Source organism: Anthonomus grandis, chromosome 1 (assembly GCF_022605725.1).
Source record: "Anthonomus grandis grandis chromosome 1, icAntGran1.3, whole genome shotgun sequence".
Taxonomy (NCBI): domain Eukaryota; kingdom Metazoa; phylum Arthropoda; class Insecta; order Coleoptera; family Curculionidae; genus Anthonomus; species Anthonomus grandis.
The window spans coordinates 18,866,727-18,880,177 of NC_065546.1; the positions used below are offsets into that span (position 1 = coordinate 18,866,727).

Sequence of the window (13,451 nt, forward strand, 5' to 3'; positions counted from 1 at the left end):
TTTTTTCCAAACATTCAAGCAACATTTTAATACTATTATTGATTTTATTTGCAAGTCGGGCGTTGAACGACCTAACTTTTTAATTTCAATTTTTTTCTTGAACGGACTGCAGGTTTTAAGGCGAGTTTAATAGTTTAACCTTCTTTATTGTTAGTAAATATAATATCTTTAATTTTTTTTTCTAAAAATAAAGGTTTGTGCCCCTATGTTCCCTGGCAGTAGCCACTGCTAGAGAGACTTCTCACTATGACCTTGACTAGTACTTGCGACTCACACACTTTCCCGACAACGACTGTGTAGTGCAGGGACTAGTAATTGGTTATCAAGAGTGTGCAAAAAAACCCATATTCGAGTTTAAAGAGTAAAGAGGATCGGAGTAACCAACTTCGATCGCGACTACGACTCACATAGAGGTGCTTTTCTTGACTTTATACTGTAACTCTTGGACCTGTAATTGTTAACCAAGAATTGTTAACCAAGAGAGACCGATATTAGGGTTTAAAGAATAAAGAGAATGGGGGTAACTCATAAGCAACTTCTCACTCAACTCACATACTACATTTCAACGAAAGAGAGGGGTGAAGAACTTTTCTTAACAAGTCAGAAATTTGTTAACGAAGAGTTCTGAAAATTCGATATGAATTATATTCTTTAATATTTAAAAGTAAATTTTTGAAGTTTAAGCGGCACTGTTAATCAAAATTTTTCACTGTTATCTATATCCTTATTTTAATGTTTTTTTTTCAGGCAGGAAAAATGGGACTGGGTCCCGGCGGCCACCTGCCCGCGTACTTCTGCCCGAACGGGGACCCACTCTCGCATCAGCCACCCCCCGCGCACATGGGAATCCCCCCCTACCAGTTGTCAGAGGCAGGGAAAGGGGCAGCGGCGGCGGGCGCGATGGGTGAGTACGCAGCTGCTGGGGGGCAAGCGCCCCCGCCCCCTCACCAACCACACAGGCCCCTCAGTCCGGCCGAGTGGAGAAGGCTCGGGCCCCTGCTTGCCGCCACAGGTACCACCACACACATCCCCTCGTTTAAAAAAAATCAGAATAAAAACAAAATCTGGGTTTGATGGGATTAATGTAATAATTGTTGTATTTTTTTTGTTGGGAAAAAATGCCATTTCTTTAAAGTAGTTAGCAGTTATTTAGGATATAATGAGATATCATAGCGACAGTGATTATATTTTTTATGCGATGAATGAGTATTGGATTACGTTTACGCAATATTGAAACCAGAATCTTCCGGAAGATATATATCATTTCACAAATCTGAATACTAAAAGTTATCTAAATATTCCTAGATTCAAACTAATTTATTATTTTAATTTTTTATTTAAGAGTTCTCCTAAGGTCGGGCATTCTTATAAGGCCTCTGTACTGTGCACTTACGATATTTTACGAGTACGATATAAACGCGCCTTCCTCAGTTCTTTGTGCCTTGTGTCAACAGTATTTTCTGCTACCTGAGCTATAGACGATTTAAAAGAATAAATTATCTGACACCCTCTCTCTTTCTTTATAGCCTCTCTAACTAAGGAATTTAGCCAATATCACATGGTGATTCGGGAAAACCGCCAAATATGTACACTGTTCCGCGAATCGGATAATTATTTTCACTTTTCTCACAAAACTTTAATTGGCTTTAATGCTCGTTGACGCCTCTCCCACAATGCATCCGGCATCATCCGGCCTGGCTACCGGCGTGAACAGGTTTAGCCACCAACGGGTGGGGGTAGGAAACGGATAAAAGGAATTGGAAACGTCAAAGAACTACGCGCAAAAGTTCCATCTCACACCTACGCGTGTGAAGTTTCTGGACAGGACTTAGGGATTATAAATATATTACGTATCACACTTTTAAGGGATATTTTAAACCGCACCGCTCCTTATGCAAATTAAATAGACTAGCTTCCTCAACCTCCCTCCCTTGGTGAGTTACGTAGCGCGTATTTTTTTTGTTTTTAAACCAACCTTATAGTGTTCCATAAAGTGATTTTCGAGTAATATTAGCTTCTTAGAAGTTCGATTCTGATAATTCTTTAATTTTTTTCTTAATTTGATATACAGTTGATACCAATTTTTAACTATTCCGGAGATATAGTCGAGAATAATGCATTTCGATGAGTTCACCCATCATCAGAATCTTACACTACCTAGCTGCAATGTTTACATGAAAAACAATGATCATTGTTTCACTAAACTCATCGAAATGCATTACTTTTGACTAAAAGATTGGCATTTTGCCGCGTTTTCATTTATGGAGAAATATATCGCCGCCCTTCTAATCCGCTAAATAATATAGGCATAACGCCGATCTATCGGCAACATCCTAATCTTAGATAGAAATAGTCATTTGTTCTAAAGTTTTTTTTTGTTGGTGAAGAAATTCTGTATGACCACCGATAGTATCTTCAGCCTCCGGTAGCGTGGGTTCCAATCAATGTCTGATATCCCTTTTCCAGGTTTTATCGCTAGCACAGCATGTTCGTTCTGGGCCTATGAGTTAGGTGCTGGCCCCGTTCATTGACCTAGTTTCAAATTGTTCTAAAGCGTTTGTTGCTGCCTGGTCTCCCGTAATGATTGCGAAGGTTCGACCCCCTTTGCGCCCCTTCTCTTATCAGTTGGACACAAACCTGGATTCTCCCATTATGTTTTCGTGTAAGTCCAGCTTCCAGGCCCAGATTCAGCGTGAGTTGTCTTTTTGGGTTTGTCTAGCTATGTGACCTTGGTTTTGTCCGTTCTTAGTGCCATACGTCCAAGGTCCTGTTATCTTGTCGAATATAGCATTGTGTCCAACTTCGCTGTGATCATTGCGCTATTTGACAGTCTTTTTGTCCCTGATATTGCTTCAGCACTTACTACTAGGTGTAGTGGGCTTAGCCCTAGGGTTTCTAGGACAGCAGTCAGTGTCGTTAACATCGCTCTTGCTTCAAATGCTCTTGCGGCAAAGTCAGCTAAGTTGGGGGGTTTAGTGCTGGACATCCCATCGGTCCTCGTTTCCCTGTCCACCGATATGCAACTATATTCGGTTAAGGTACTGACGGTATTGATTTGGTAATAGGGTGGTGCTTATAAGGGCATCTTGCTGAAACCATATGATATTAGCTGGAACTTGTGGGTTTGCTGGAAAAGGATAAAATAATAAGTTTATCAAAATTGACACGAAATTATTTTGGAGCAGTGATAAATAATAATTATTAGCATTCAAATTGCCATCGATGAACAAGAGACCTATGATATGATCTCCAACAATTCCTGCCCAAACATTGATCTTTTCAGGGTGTTGGGTATGTTGGCCAGAGAGGATTTTCTTAAGACCAATAGCGGCAATTTTGTCGATTAGATTGACCACTAAGGTGCACTTATCGGAAAACAAAATCATTTTTTCCCAAAAATCCGTTCTTGCAAAATTGTTTTCCATGAGTTTCTGAGCAATGCATTTTATTTCATTTCAATGTTCAAACAATTGATGAATGGCTGACATAGAACATTGGCACTGCTTTTTGATCAGAGGTATATAGATTTTCTTCAAAATCAAATATATTATCCAATTTGGTATAATCACTTATTGCATTGGCAGCTGACTTATTAATGTGCCTTATATGTCCAAGCTCGCGAAACTGCTATTCTATTTTACTTGGATATTTTTCACGGAAAAAGCGAGCAACTTGTATTTGTGTCCGTGTGTTATCTCTATAACCAATCATCTGTACAATTATTATTTTGTGCGTTTCTGTTAAATGAACCATTCTTCTGATAAGCAATTAACGAAATCCAAAGACTATAACACTGATAAGTTTGTTGGACACCGTCAAGACGGAAGATCATAAATATAGAAAAGGAAAAGTGTTTATCCGGAGACGTCCAATTAAGGGATCGGTGACTCAGAGAGTATGACGGGAGTCTTGTATACGAGCAAGCTACGGGAATTAATTCAAACAACAAAACGGAAAACCTCACGAAAGAGTACCAAAGAGTGTGCAGGACCAGTCTAACCATCAAGAACATGTTAAAAGCTTTTAACACCATGGCCTTTCTAGTTCCCACATACTCTTTTCGAGTCATCTCGTGGAACGACATGGACTTCGCCAACATCATGAGGTAGACGATACTCGAGATCACTCTACTCCGAAAACACCATCCTCAGTCAAGCATACTCAGAATGGCACTTCTTCGCAATGAGAAAGGTAGAGGACTTATAAATATCAAGAACCTTCACAATAAACAAATTATACTGCTAAGAACCTAGTTCCATTAGCATAGTGAGGGGTACACCCCGTTCCCAAGAAGAAATCCTACTATTAGTGTGTGCCTAAAATCCACTACATGATCTTCTACTAGGACAAGACTATTATTACCGATCGCGGCGTATCCTTGAACAAACCTGGACAAAAAAGCTATCATCGCAGACGTGGCAATATTGTCAGTATAATAGGTGAAAAGAAGAGGAAGTACAGCGAGATGGCAGACGACTATATCTGTTTTTCAACAAAAATATAGAATTACAGTATCTGCAAAGCAAATAGAAAAAAGGCGGAGTTCATTTTAGTAATACTTAGTTTTCCATTTACTCGACGCTTATAACTATAGTAAATATGGCAAGAGCGCTTTAAAATTCAGATATTTTTGTTGATTTTATTATTTTGCTTTGAAGTTAATCAATTTATCATTATTTATCCTACAATATTATCTTATAATACCTACTCCTTTCCTTTACTTCATTGCCTATTGATTACAATAAAAAAATCAGCGCGGATATTGGTCCTTACTGGATTAATAAAATTATTAATGTATTTTTAAATATTACTATCGATTAATCAGAGTAGCAGTCCCATATCCAGATTTTGGTTTTAAAATAGGCAATTTCAGTTTTAAATATATAATCATTACTCTAATTGATTTGTTTCTAGTTTGAATTATGATAAAATTTTATTGTATTTTACATTGTATGTTGCATATTGCATTTTATCGTATTCAACACTGTGGAAAGGAGAAGGCTGCAATACTTAAAAATGAGTATTGAAACTATTTTGTGTCTCGAAAATTCGACCACGTCGATAATATGGTCGAGATCAGATACTGCCAACACGTATACAATTTTTAATTTGTAAAATAGCGTAAATACGTTTATTAAAATCAAATTAGAAAATTAGGAATTTTGGTACCGAAATAGATATTTTTAGTTCCAACAATTTGGTATGGTATGTATGACACGTAAATCACAAAACAACTAACCAAAATTCTTTATTTTATTCGATTACGTCCTCCACCAATGAAAGGAACCGCATGTCCATTTCTTCTTTTTGGTTTTCCAAAATGTTTTCTTTTCATTCTTCTCCAAAATGTGGACGAATAGTCTCTTTACCCCAAGCTTACTTCTGGAATTGGCATTGTTTCCAAAATCTGTTTTTCTAATCTGTCATAATCCTCTCATAATGTAGCAGTATTTTCTAGCAATTCGTTTTTTTTTAATCTTCCATCCTTGTAGATCCTTGCAACATTTGATGCTTTCTTCAGCAAAATAAAGTTATGCGGGTCATCGGCTTCCTCAAGTAATGCGTTGCGAAGCCGCTCCCACAAGTCCACTTTCTTTTCCGTCATATCGAGTCCATTTCAACTTAGCAACTTTTAAATCCACCAGCTTTGGCATTTTCACACTCTATAGTCCGATTTATTTTAGTTCACTACTATTGTCTAGTTGTCTAGTTGATTGACGTCCAACGCACACCTCCCATCTGGCACGAATGTAGCGTTTTTACCGTTCGTTAAGGTGTGAATTAACATACTCGATAATACAAAAATAATTTTAATTTTAATAAATAATAATTCATTTCTTTATTTACATATTTACGCTATAGAACACGATCATTTATGACACTAGAAATATTTATTTACTACTATTTATATCCGATTAAATATCGCGCCAATATTCCAAACTGAACTTTAATTAAACTAGTCTCCCAGTGGCGAGGCGGCTCCTTATATACTCGGACGATTCTCTAACCTTGCACACGTCTCCACAGATTTCGTGCAGTGAGCCCACTTGCATCATTCCGGAATGACGGAAAAAGGTTTGCGGTGTTGCCAATATCGTTACAATATTATTGCGTTAAAGTAATAATTTTATATTTGTTATGATATCGTGGTACTTTTTTTATTTGTCAAAACCCGCATTAAATATTTGCTCGATATCTTTTTTAAATACTCTTCAAACTAAGCTATGTATTTTAACATTCTGTATATACGGAACTTTTCATTCAGTGCAGTTAACTTTCGGTATTTTCTAAAATAATCAGTTAATTTTAGTTAAAATATTAGTTTATAAAATTAAGTGAAACTGACTTGCACACAATTAATAAGACAAATATAATTAACATTTAGTTGCAATTAAATTATGAAAAATATTACATTTTCGTAGTATAATATTAATATATTTTTTATAGAAAAATTACATTTCTTTTTGAAAAATCTTCAAAATGTATTTTATTTTACATTGGAGTTTCAAAAGCTTATTTTAGAGATTTATTTATAACTTGCTTACTATTTGTAACTTATAGTTACATAGTCATAATATTTTTTAGCGTTAATGCACTTTTTTAGAATAGAATTTGGCTTTTTTCCCACAAAAAAATACAAAGAACAATTTAATTTCAAAAAATATTTAGTGGTGGAGGGCATAAGGAGCCGAAACTTAGGGTTGGTGTACACCTTTAAGATATTTATCTAAAACACATTTATCCAAGAATAAATTAACGAAATATTAAGAATATATTTAACCCTTACAGATGTAAACAAGCCCTAATGCATGACGCTTACTTTGCTTGGTTTTGGAGTATGTAGTGTTAGTTTAGTTCCTTATTGTAGTAGTATGTACAAAGGTAGTTTTATTGTGTAATATTAATAAAATTAAGCAAAATCGAAATCAAAGCAAAACGTGCCCCAGTATCACTTAAAAGCCTCCATTATCCCAACTTGACCGCAATGTCCCTATCAATATAGGAAGCTATTAGGGAGAGAATTGGATTCGCAGAAGGGGGCCGTACCTAATTCCATAACGCTGTGGCAAATATACCACATTAATTGATTGTTGGGTCCCTTAATTCAATGTAAGAGGTAATTAGGAGTGTAAGATGTGGAATACAAGATTACACAACTGACCCCTTTTGAGTCTATGCAGAAAAAAAAATCATGTAAAACCAAATTCGAGGGTTGTCAATGGAATTTCAAAAAGACTTGGTTAAATTAGGAGAATGTTTCGCATAACTGAAAAAAAAAAGAATTTTATTGATTTTGTATGTTTTTCAATTATACAAAATAAATCGAAGTATTAATGTCACAATAATCTAACGATCTTTTTTCGTTATTATTTTTGTCTGAAGTATTAATTTTATCAGTTTGTTATATCTTACGCGCTCAATGTAAAAAAATCGAATAAATTAAATATCAAACAGCCTATTTATTAATAGTTTTAAACACATTTTATTTGAAAAAGTTATTTTTACTGTGGGAGACCATGGAGTGTAAGCATACCAATAAAATTACGTGCTTTTAATGACAGTAAAAGAATGTTTTAATTTTCAGCGTGTTTTTAATTTGTAATGGGAATGGGAGATAGTGTATTGTGTAGTGCTTTATACCTATGTCATGTTTTTTTAAAACGGTTCTTTGTTGTGTAACACATGGAATATTACTCAAAATCCAAATTTTCCACAATTATTCGAAAATACACCTAGAACTTATATTTTCGAAATATATATATGTTTATAAGTTCTGAATTTAAAAATTAGAGACGTCATTGGCAAAAATCAGAAGACTTGTTTTCTAAAGGCGAATTGTTTACTAAGGGGTATTTTTATCATATTTTTTAATGGCATTTAGAGTTTTCGGTGTAAAACATCGTTTTTTTTTGGAATTTGTAGTCGATATTTTTAATATATAAATGGTGTTCTTTTATAGGTTGAAATCTAGAGGTAGTTTTTACATAATTTACCAATTGCTTTTTATGCCGTTTACGTAATTTTTTTAACAAATTTCCACCTTCCTGAAGCTATTAGCTTATAATTATTAAATAACTTTACCATTAGGAGTCTCTAATTAAGAGTCTCTAATTTAGAATTCACAAAAATCGAAATTCCCGTATTGAAGTACCAAGATGTGTGATTCAAATAATCAAATTTACACGGTCGTCGTAATATAGATTATATCCACATGCAAATTTAGATAAAACGCGTGTTTAAACATCCCAAAACCGTTTTAATGCTCCTAATTCGTATTACCTTAAACTGCATTAAACATATGGATAATTATGCTTTTGTGTAAAACGCATGAAACGTGCATTCGCATTAGTTATTTGTGCTGTCAAACAACAAAAATATAACAAAATCTGTTATTATGTTATACCTGGACATTGACTTTTTTATATCTAATAGTAAATTTTTAAAATAATTAAAATGGGAAAATAATCGATTAAAATTCATTAATATGATACTTTCTTTGTTATTATCTACGTGTACCAGAATCTGATGGTTACGGCTACGTATTTGGACCTCCTTAGGGCACTAAAATTTTATGAGGTTTCCCGATTCTGTTTAAGAAATGCTTACGAATATTCAATTATTTAATGAACTTCTCGCTACTTCTTTTTTTGTACCTTTTTTTATATTTCTGTAAAAATAGGGTAAAAATTCATTTTATCAAATTTTGGACAAATTGTATTTAAAGCATTGATAATTGATATATCAAGAATTATTTCTAATGTTTTTCTGGGGCCCTTACTAATCGAACAAAAAAAAGGTGACACTTACATTATAATCTGTTTAAGTTGGCAATATCGTACAGCCGTTTAACAATGTTAGAGTAATTATAATTTTATAAGTATAATAATTTTATTTAAACCTGTTTAAGAAACCCAAGTTTACTATAATATTTATGTTTCTGTGGTAAGTATGGAATTTAATTTAATTGAATTCGTCCAATTTTATTAGTCATGGGATATTTTCCTCATTAAAGAGGTATAGGTATACGAAACGGAAAAATATCTTCTTTCAAACAAAACACCATCTTTAATAAAAAACCTTCGTATTTAGTTAAAAAGAGCCGTCCTTCTCGAATAACGGACGTATATAATAAAAGAAAAGAACTCTATACATATGCGAAATCCCATTTCATGATTAGAATAAAACTCTCTGGTAAATCTGCGTGTAATTGTCATTTGAAATGCGAGAGAGGGTTGTCGAACGGGCGTCCGTGGGGCAAGGAGGGGTCGCCTCGAGGGGGTTAATATCATCCCTCGCTCTTATTCGGGATACATTTTCCGGTATCGCGAACACGAATAACCGATGTCATATCTGTGCCCGGTCGGGGCCTTAATTGATTTTCCTTCTCGCCGGAAGTAGAGAATATGCGGAGGCAGGAGGGCATTGTTTTAAGAACATAGAGGTTCGGGAAACTTTTGACTTTACTTTGAAATATATTAAGTTACGAATTTTTAAAATTAGATCTGTTGAAAGGGAGTTATTTAAGTATGGAGCCAAACTTTATTTGTTTCAATCGTTTTAACACAAGAAGTTTTCCATTAACTTAAGTGTAGTAATGTTTTGTTTTGAGGATACATGTGGTTTTCGTTTAAATAAAAAAATTGTTTCTACCTTATTAATTGTTTAACATTTTTGTAGTCAGTTACATGGAATATCTTATGCTTCATCAATATAAATGTAATATAGTGTTTTCCTTTCAAAACAAACTACTCTTAACAACTTCTCAAAAAAAATCTACATATACAGGGGGACGTTTTATTTTACATTTCACAAAGTTCTGGCAATCACCTCCTCGACTCCAGCTAACCTCACTTTGATATATCAAATGGGAACCCCCACCGTATGACACATCATCGCAACAGGATTAAAATGTCTGTTCAACATTACCAAAAGAAATTAAACGTATCAGTGAATAGTGACCTAAAATTCATCGACGGCATACAATCTCCTATCTAACCAAACCAAAAAAAAATAAAATCAGTTGGCGTATAAGCGAATAGTAAGCAAAAATGTGTGGTAATAAAAGACATTTAATTAACTTAAACTTTGGTCAACATTATTCTAAAGGCAAAGAATTTTCCATCTTACTTCGCCAAGAAAATTGATCCAAAATTCGTGTGGTATTTTTGTCCTTTTTCACCGGTATCCAATACTCCCAATTACCTTTTGCCCAACATTGATGTCAACACGATACTTATATCATCTTAATTTTTTTTTATTCGACAGACTTTTTGTCTGGGAATACTATAAAAACATTCTCTCTCGCCTACTGTGAATATGTTATTTAAAAACTAAAAAAACTAAAACAAAAAAAAAACTTCAATTTAAGTAGAACTCTAAATGTTAAAGTTCTACTTAAATTGTAGGGGGGGGGGGGGAGAAACTATCGTTCTTTTCAACTTGTGATTTCTATTTCACATTGTTAGTTGTCTTGCCAACCATTAACTTGTCTCAAGTTAATGGTTGGCCAGAACCTTATACCAAGTTTGCGAATGCCTTCTATAGCTTAGACAAAACGATTTTAATTACAAAGCTGCATTTTTTATCATAGGGAGCAAATCGACCAATGTTATGACCAGTCATGTTTGCCCTTTTTAGCAACTTTCAAGTCTCCCAAGGATTCAGAAAGAACAGAATGTTAAAGTGTGTGAAGTGTGAATGTTGAAGATAGGTTAAAGAGAAAACTTATGAGCTCAATTAGGCCCAACTATCAAAGGCAACACTATCAAAGGCATGTACATCAGTCAAATATTCTAGATATATTAAGAAAAAAAAGTTTCATCATCAATCGCAAATGAGCATTTTTTTCGTATGGTTATCTTGCTATCAGATTTATATCTACGATTTTGAGATTAGATTCAGAAGCGAATTCTTAACTACGTCTTTCGAATTGATGATTTCTTTCCGGAAGTTGGCTATCCTTAACAAATGCGTTTTCTTATACCTAACACTGTAGGTCGTAAAGCATTTTAAAATCCCACACGTTTGTAATATTTTTCCATTGCAGAAAATGTTATAAGACACATCTGGAAATTAATAACCCATCTGGACGAAAAAAATTATATTCCATGGCTATCTGCAGTTTTATTATAATTATATTTTCATTTATATCAATTAATAAATGAGTTTTGAGTTATTAATTAATTTAAATAGTCCAAGCTAATACCAAAAATAAACATCACATAAACTAAAAAAAAATAACCTAAATCGATTCCATTTTTTAAAATCACCTCCAATATATCTGAAACAACCGTAATGACCCTAATCAAGTACCTGCTAATAGCGGACATTACCAAGGCCATTTCATTGCAATTTTCTTATTTTCTTATGCACCCACATTATAGCAATACACGAGTCCCCTCCTGGTAATGTGTGTGTGTGTGTGTGTGTTACCGGCCCTGCTTTTTAATGACGCTGACTCGAGTATGAAATTTTTAACGACAAAATACCGGCCTGCAGGCATTTACCTGTCAAATTATGGTGTTTAGCGAGCGTCTACCTCTCTATATGTTATGTGTATACAAAACGGCTACGCCTATCAGATTTTAAATGCGTCGTGTTTTTCCCTGTATAAGCTAAGTCTGGATATGTATTTAGGTGTATGTCAAAACGCCTTGAATTTTTGATTGTGCACGTATTATTTGTAGCAATTCGTTTAATATATTAAAATTTAATAATTAGGAAATTAATATTTATTTAGTTTTGTTCAACATTCGAAATTTTTTTATTGGAGAAATAAAAATCGAAGACTGCAGTTAAAATTTCGATCTATTTCTCTCAGGCATCATTAAATGAATTTCTTTTTTTTTATACTTAAGTAATTTCTCAGTGCATTCGCTTCTGTTTATAATCATAATCTTATATTTGCTCTACCATTGCAAGTTAAGCTGGTCTATGATTTTGAATCATGAAATCAGATCTATGATTCAATCTATGATTATTTTTTAAGCTGATTGAAGCTGATTTCTAATTTAATGTACAAAAAATTAACTACTTTCTACTTTTATTGTGTCCATTCCGTTTTTTATCCAATTTGTTAGTATTTTCATTTAATTAATAATTTTTTTCGAATTAAAAATTTGATCCGTTTAAAAAATTATACAAATTAAAACACTTGAATTAAAAAGAAAAACAAAAAATTTAATATCTTTCTTTAATGTTATTATTTATTTAGTTGGTAATTGAATTCGTTTTGGAATTTTTCTTCCATAACATTTTCTATTTCTTCATATAGCTGTTATCTGGTCAGTTACTTAAGTTCTTGTTTTAGGCAGTTAAAGTTTTTTTAGGCGAAGGTAGTCAATTTTTTTGCGGGTATTTAAAGTAGTTTTCTGATGGTAAAATATTTAAATTACGTCATTTCTTTCTATTGTTAAATTATTTTTTTTGCTTATTTCTTAAGTTTTTAAGTAACTTTTAATTTTTTGCCCTGAATATTTGTTTTATTTTTCTCACACAATTGTAGCATTTTGTACTACGACTAAAATAAAGATTACATATAGCTTTTTATTTGTTACATTGATATGTTATTTCCACTTTATCAGAAACCTTAAATCAAAATTTACCCCCGCAAACTTAATATCAATTTCATCAAATCCAGTAATGAAATTTCTTAGGTCTTTCAATAAAAAAATTACTTTTAGTTTTTACTTTGCTAAGAATTTATTGGCTGCGAATCAGTTTTCTGCTCTATTTTGCCAAGCACTTCTGGAGATCTAAGGCTACTGCAGAGCCTTAGCAAGATGGGTTAAAGAGTGTAAACATTTTCAAATAAAAAAATCGAAAGTAGTTTTCTTGAAACGGAACCTTAGGGGCATCAGGAAACAAAACTTCTACATTCCACTACTACAATCGCTCATTTATATCAAAAGATCATTATCTTATAAAATGTTATAAATTCCAAATCCTTCTGCTCGTTTATAAAATTCACCTCAGACAATTTAACAACCGAGCATTAACCATATACCATCGTCACGTCTAAAAAAGGCAAAACCTGCCAAAACCCAGGCACACGTACACACCACCATAAAAAGCCCTTAATGAACAAAAAAAACAGCCAGTTAAGTCGGGCATGCCCGACGTGTGTGTTTTTTTTAAAGACAATAAACAACGAGTTTGCAGTATGAACCTTTGACAAGAACTGGTGGCTCGGTCTGGTGCCGTACAGAACGAGTAACTGCAAAACGAGTAATGATCAATTAAGGCACTCAACTCTTCAGGTAACCAATTACAACTTCCTGTGGAGAGATTACTAATATTGGGATTCGATGGATAGTAGAAGCGGGATAATATAGCATCGGTGACATAACAACTGAAAAATGAAAACAACAATTTATTAATACGAAGACTAACGTGCATTCGTGCTGGAAGCGTATTAAATTAGATCCTGGTAATAATCACTTAAAAACCGA

The 13,451-nt window shown here is 33.6% G+C and overlaps 1 protein-coding gene across 8 annotated transcripts in view; it reads left to right on the forward strand.

The window, feature by feature from the left end:
• The window catches only part of LOC126741731 (protein pangolin, isoforms A/H/I/S), a 359,880-nt gene that overhangs the window by 281,283 nt on the left and 65,146 nt on the right, over positions 1–13,451 (forward strand). For 7 of the 8 annotated variants that reach the window (XM_050448298.1, XM_050448297.1, XM_050448284.1 and 4 more), the window contains exon 4: positions 748–1,012. In XM_050448298.1, the coding sequence (XP_050304255.1) occupies positions 748–1,012 (265 nt within the window). The remainder of the gene's footprint in view (positions 1–747; positions 1,013–13,451) is intronic. The other variant, XM_050448294.1, reaches the window with a different exon arrangement.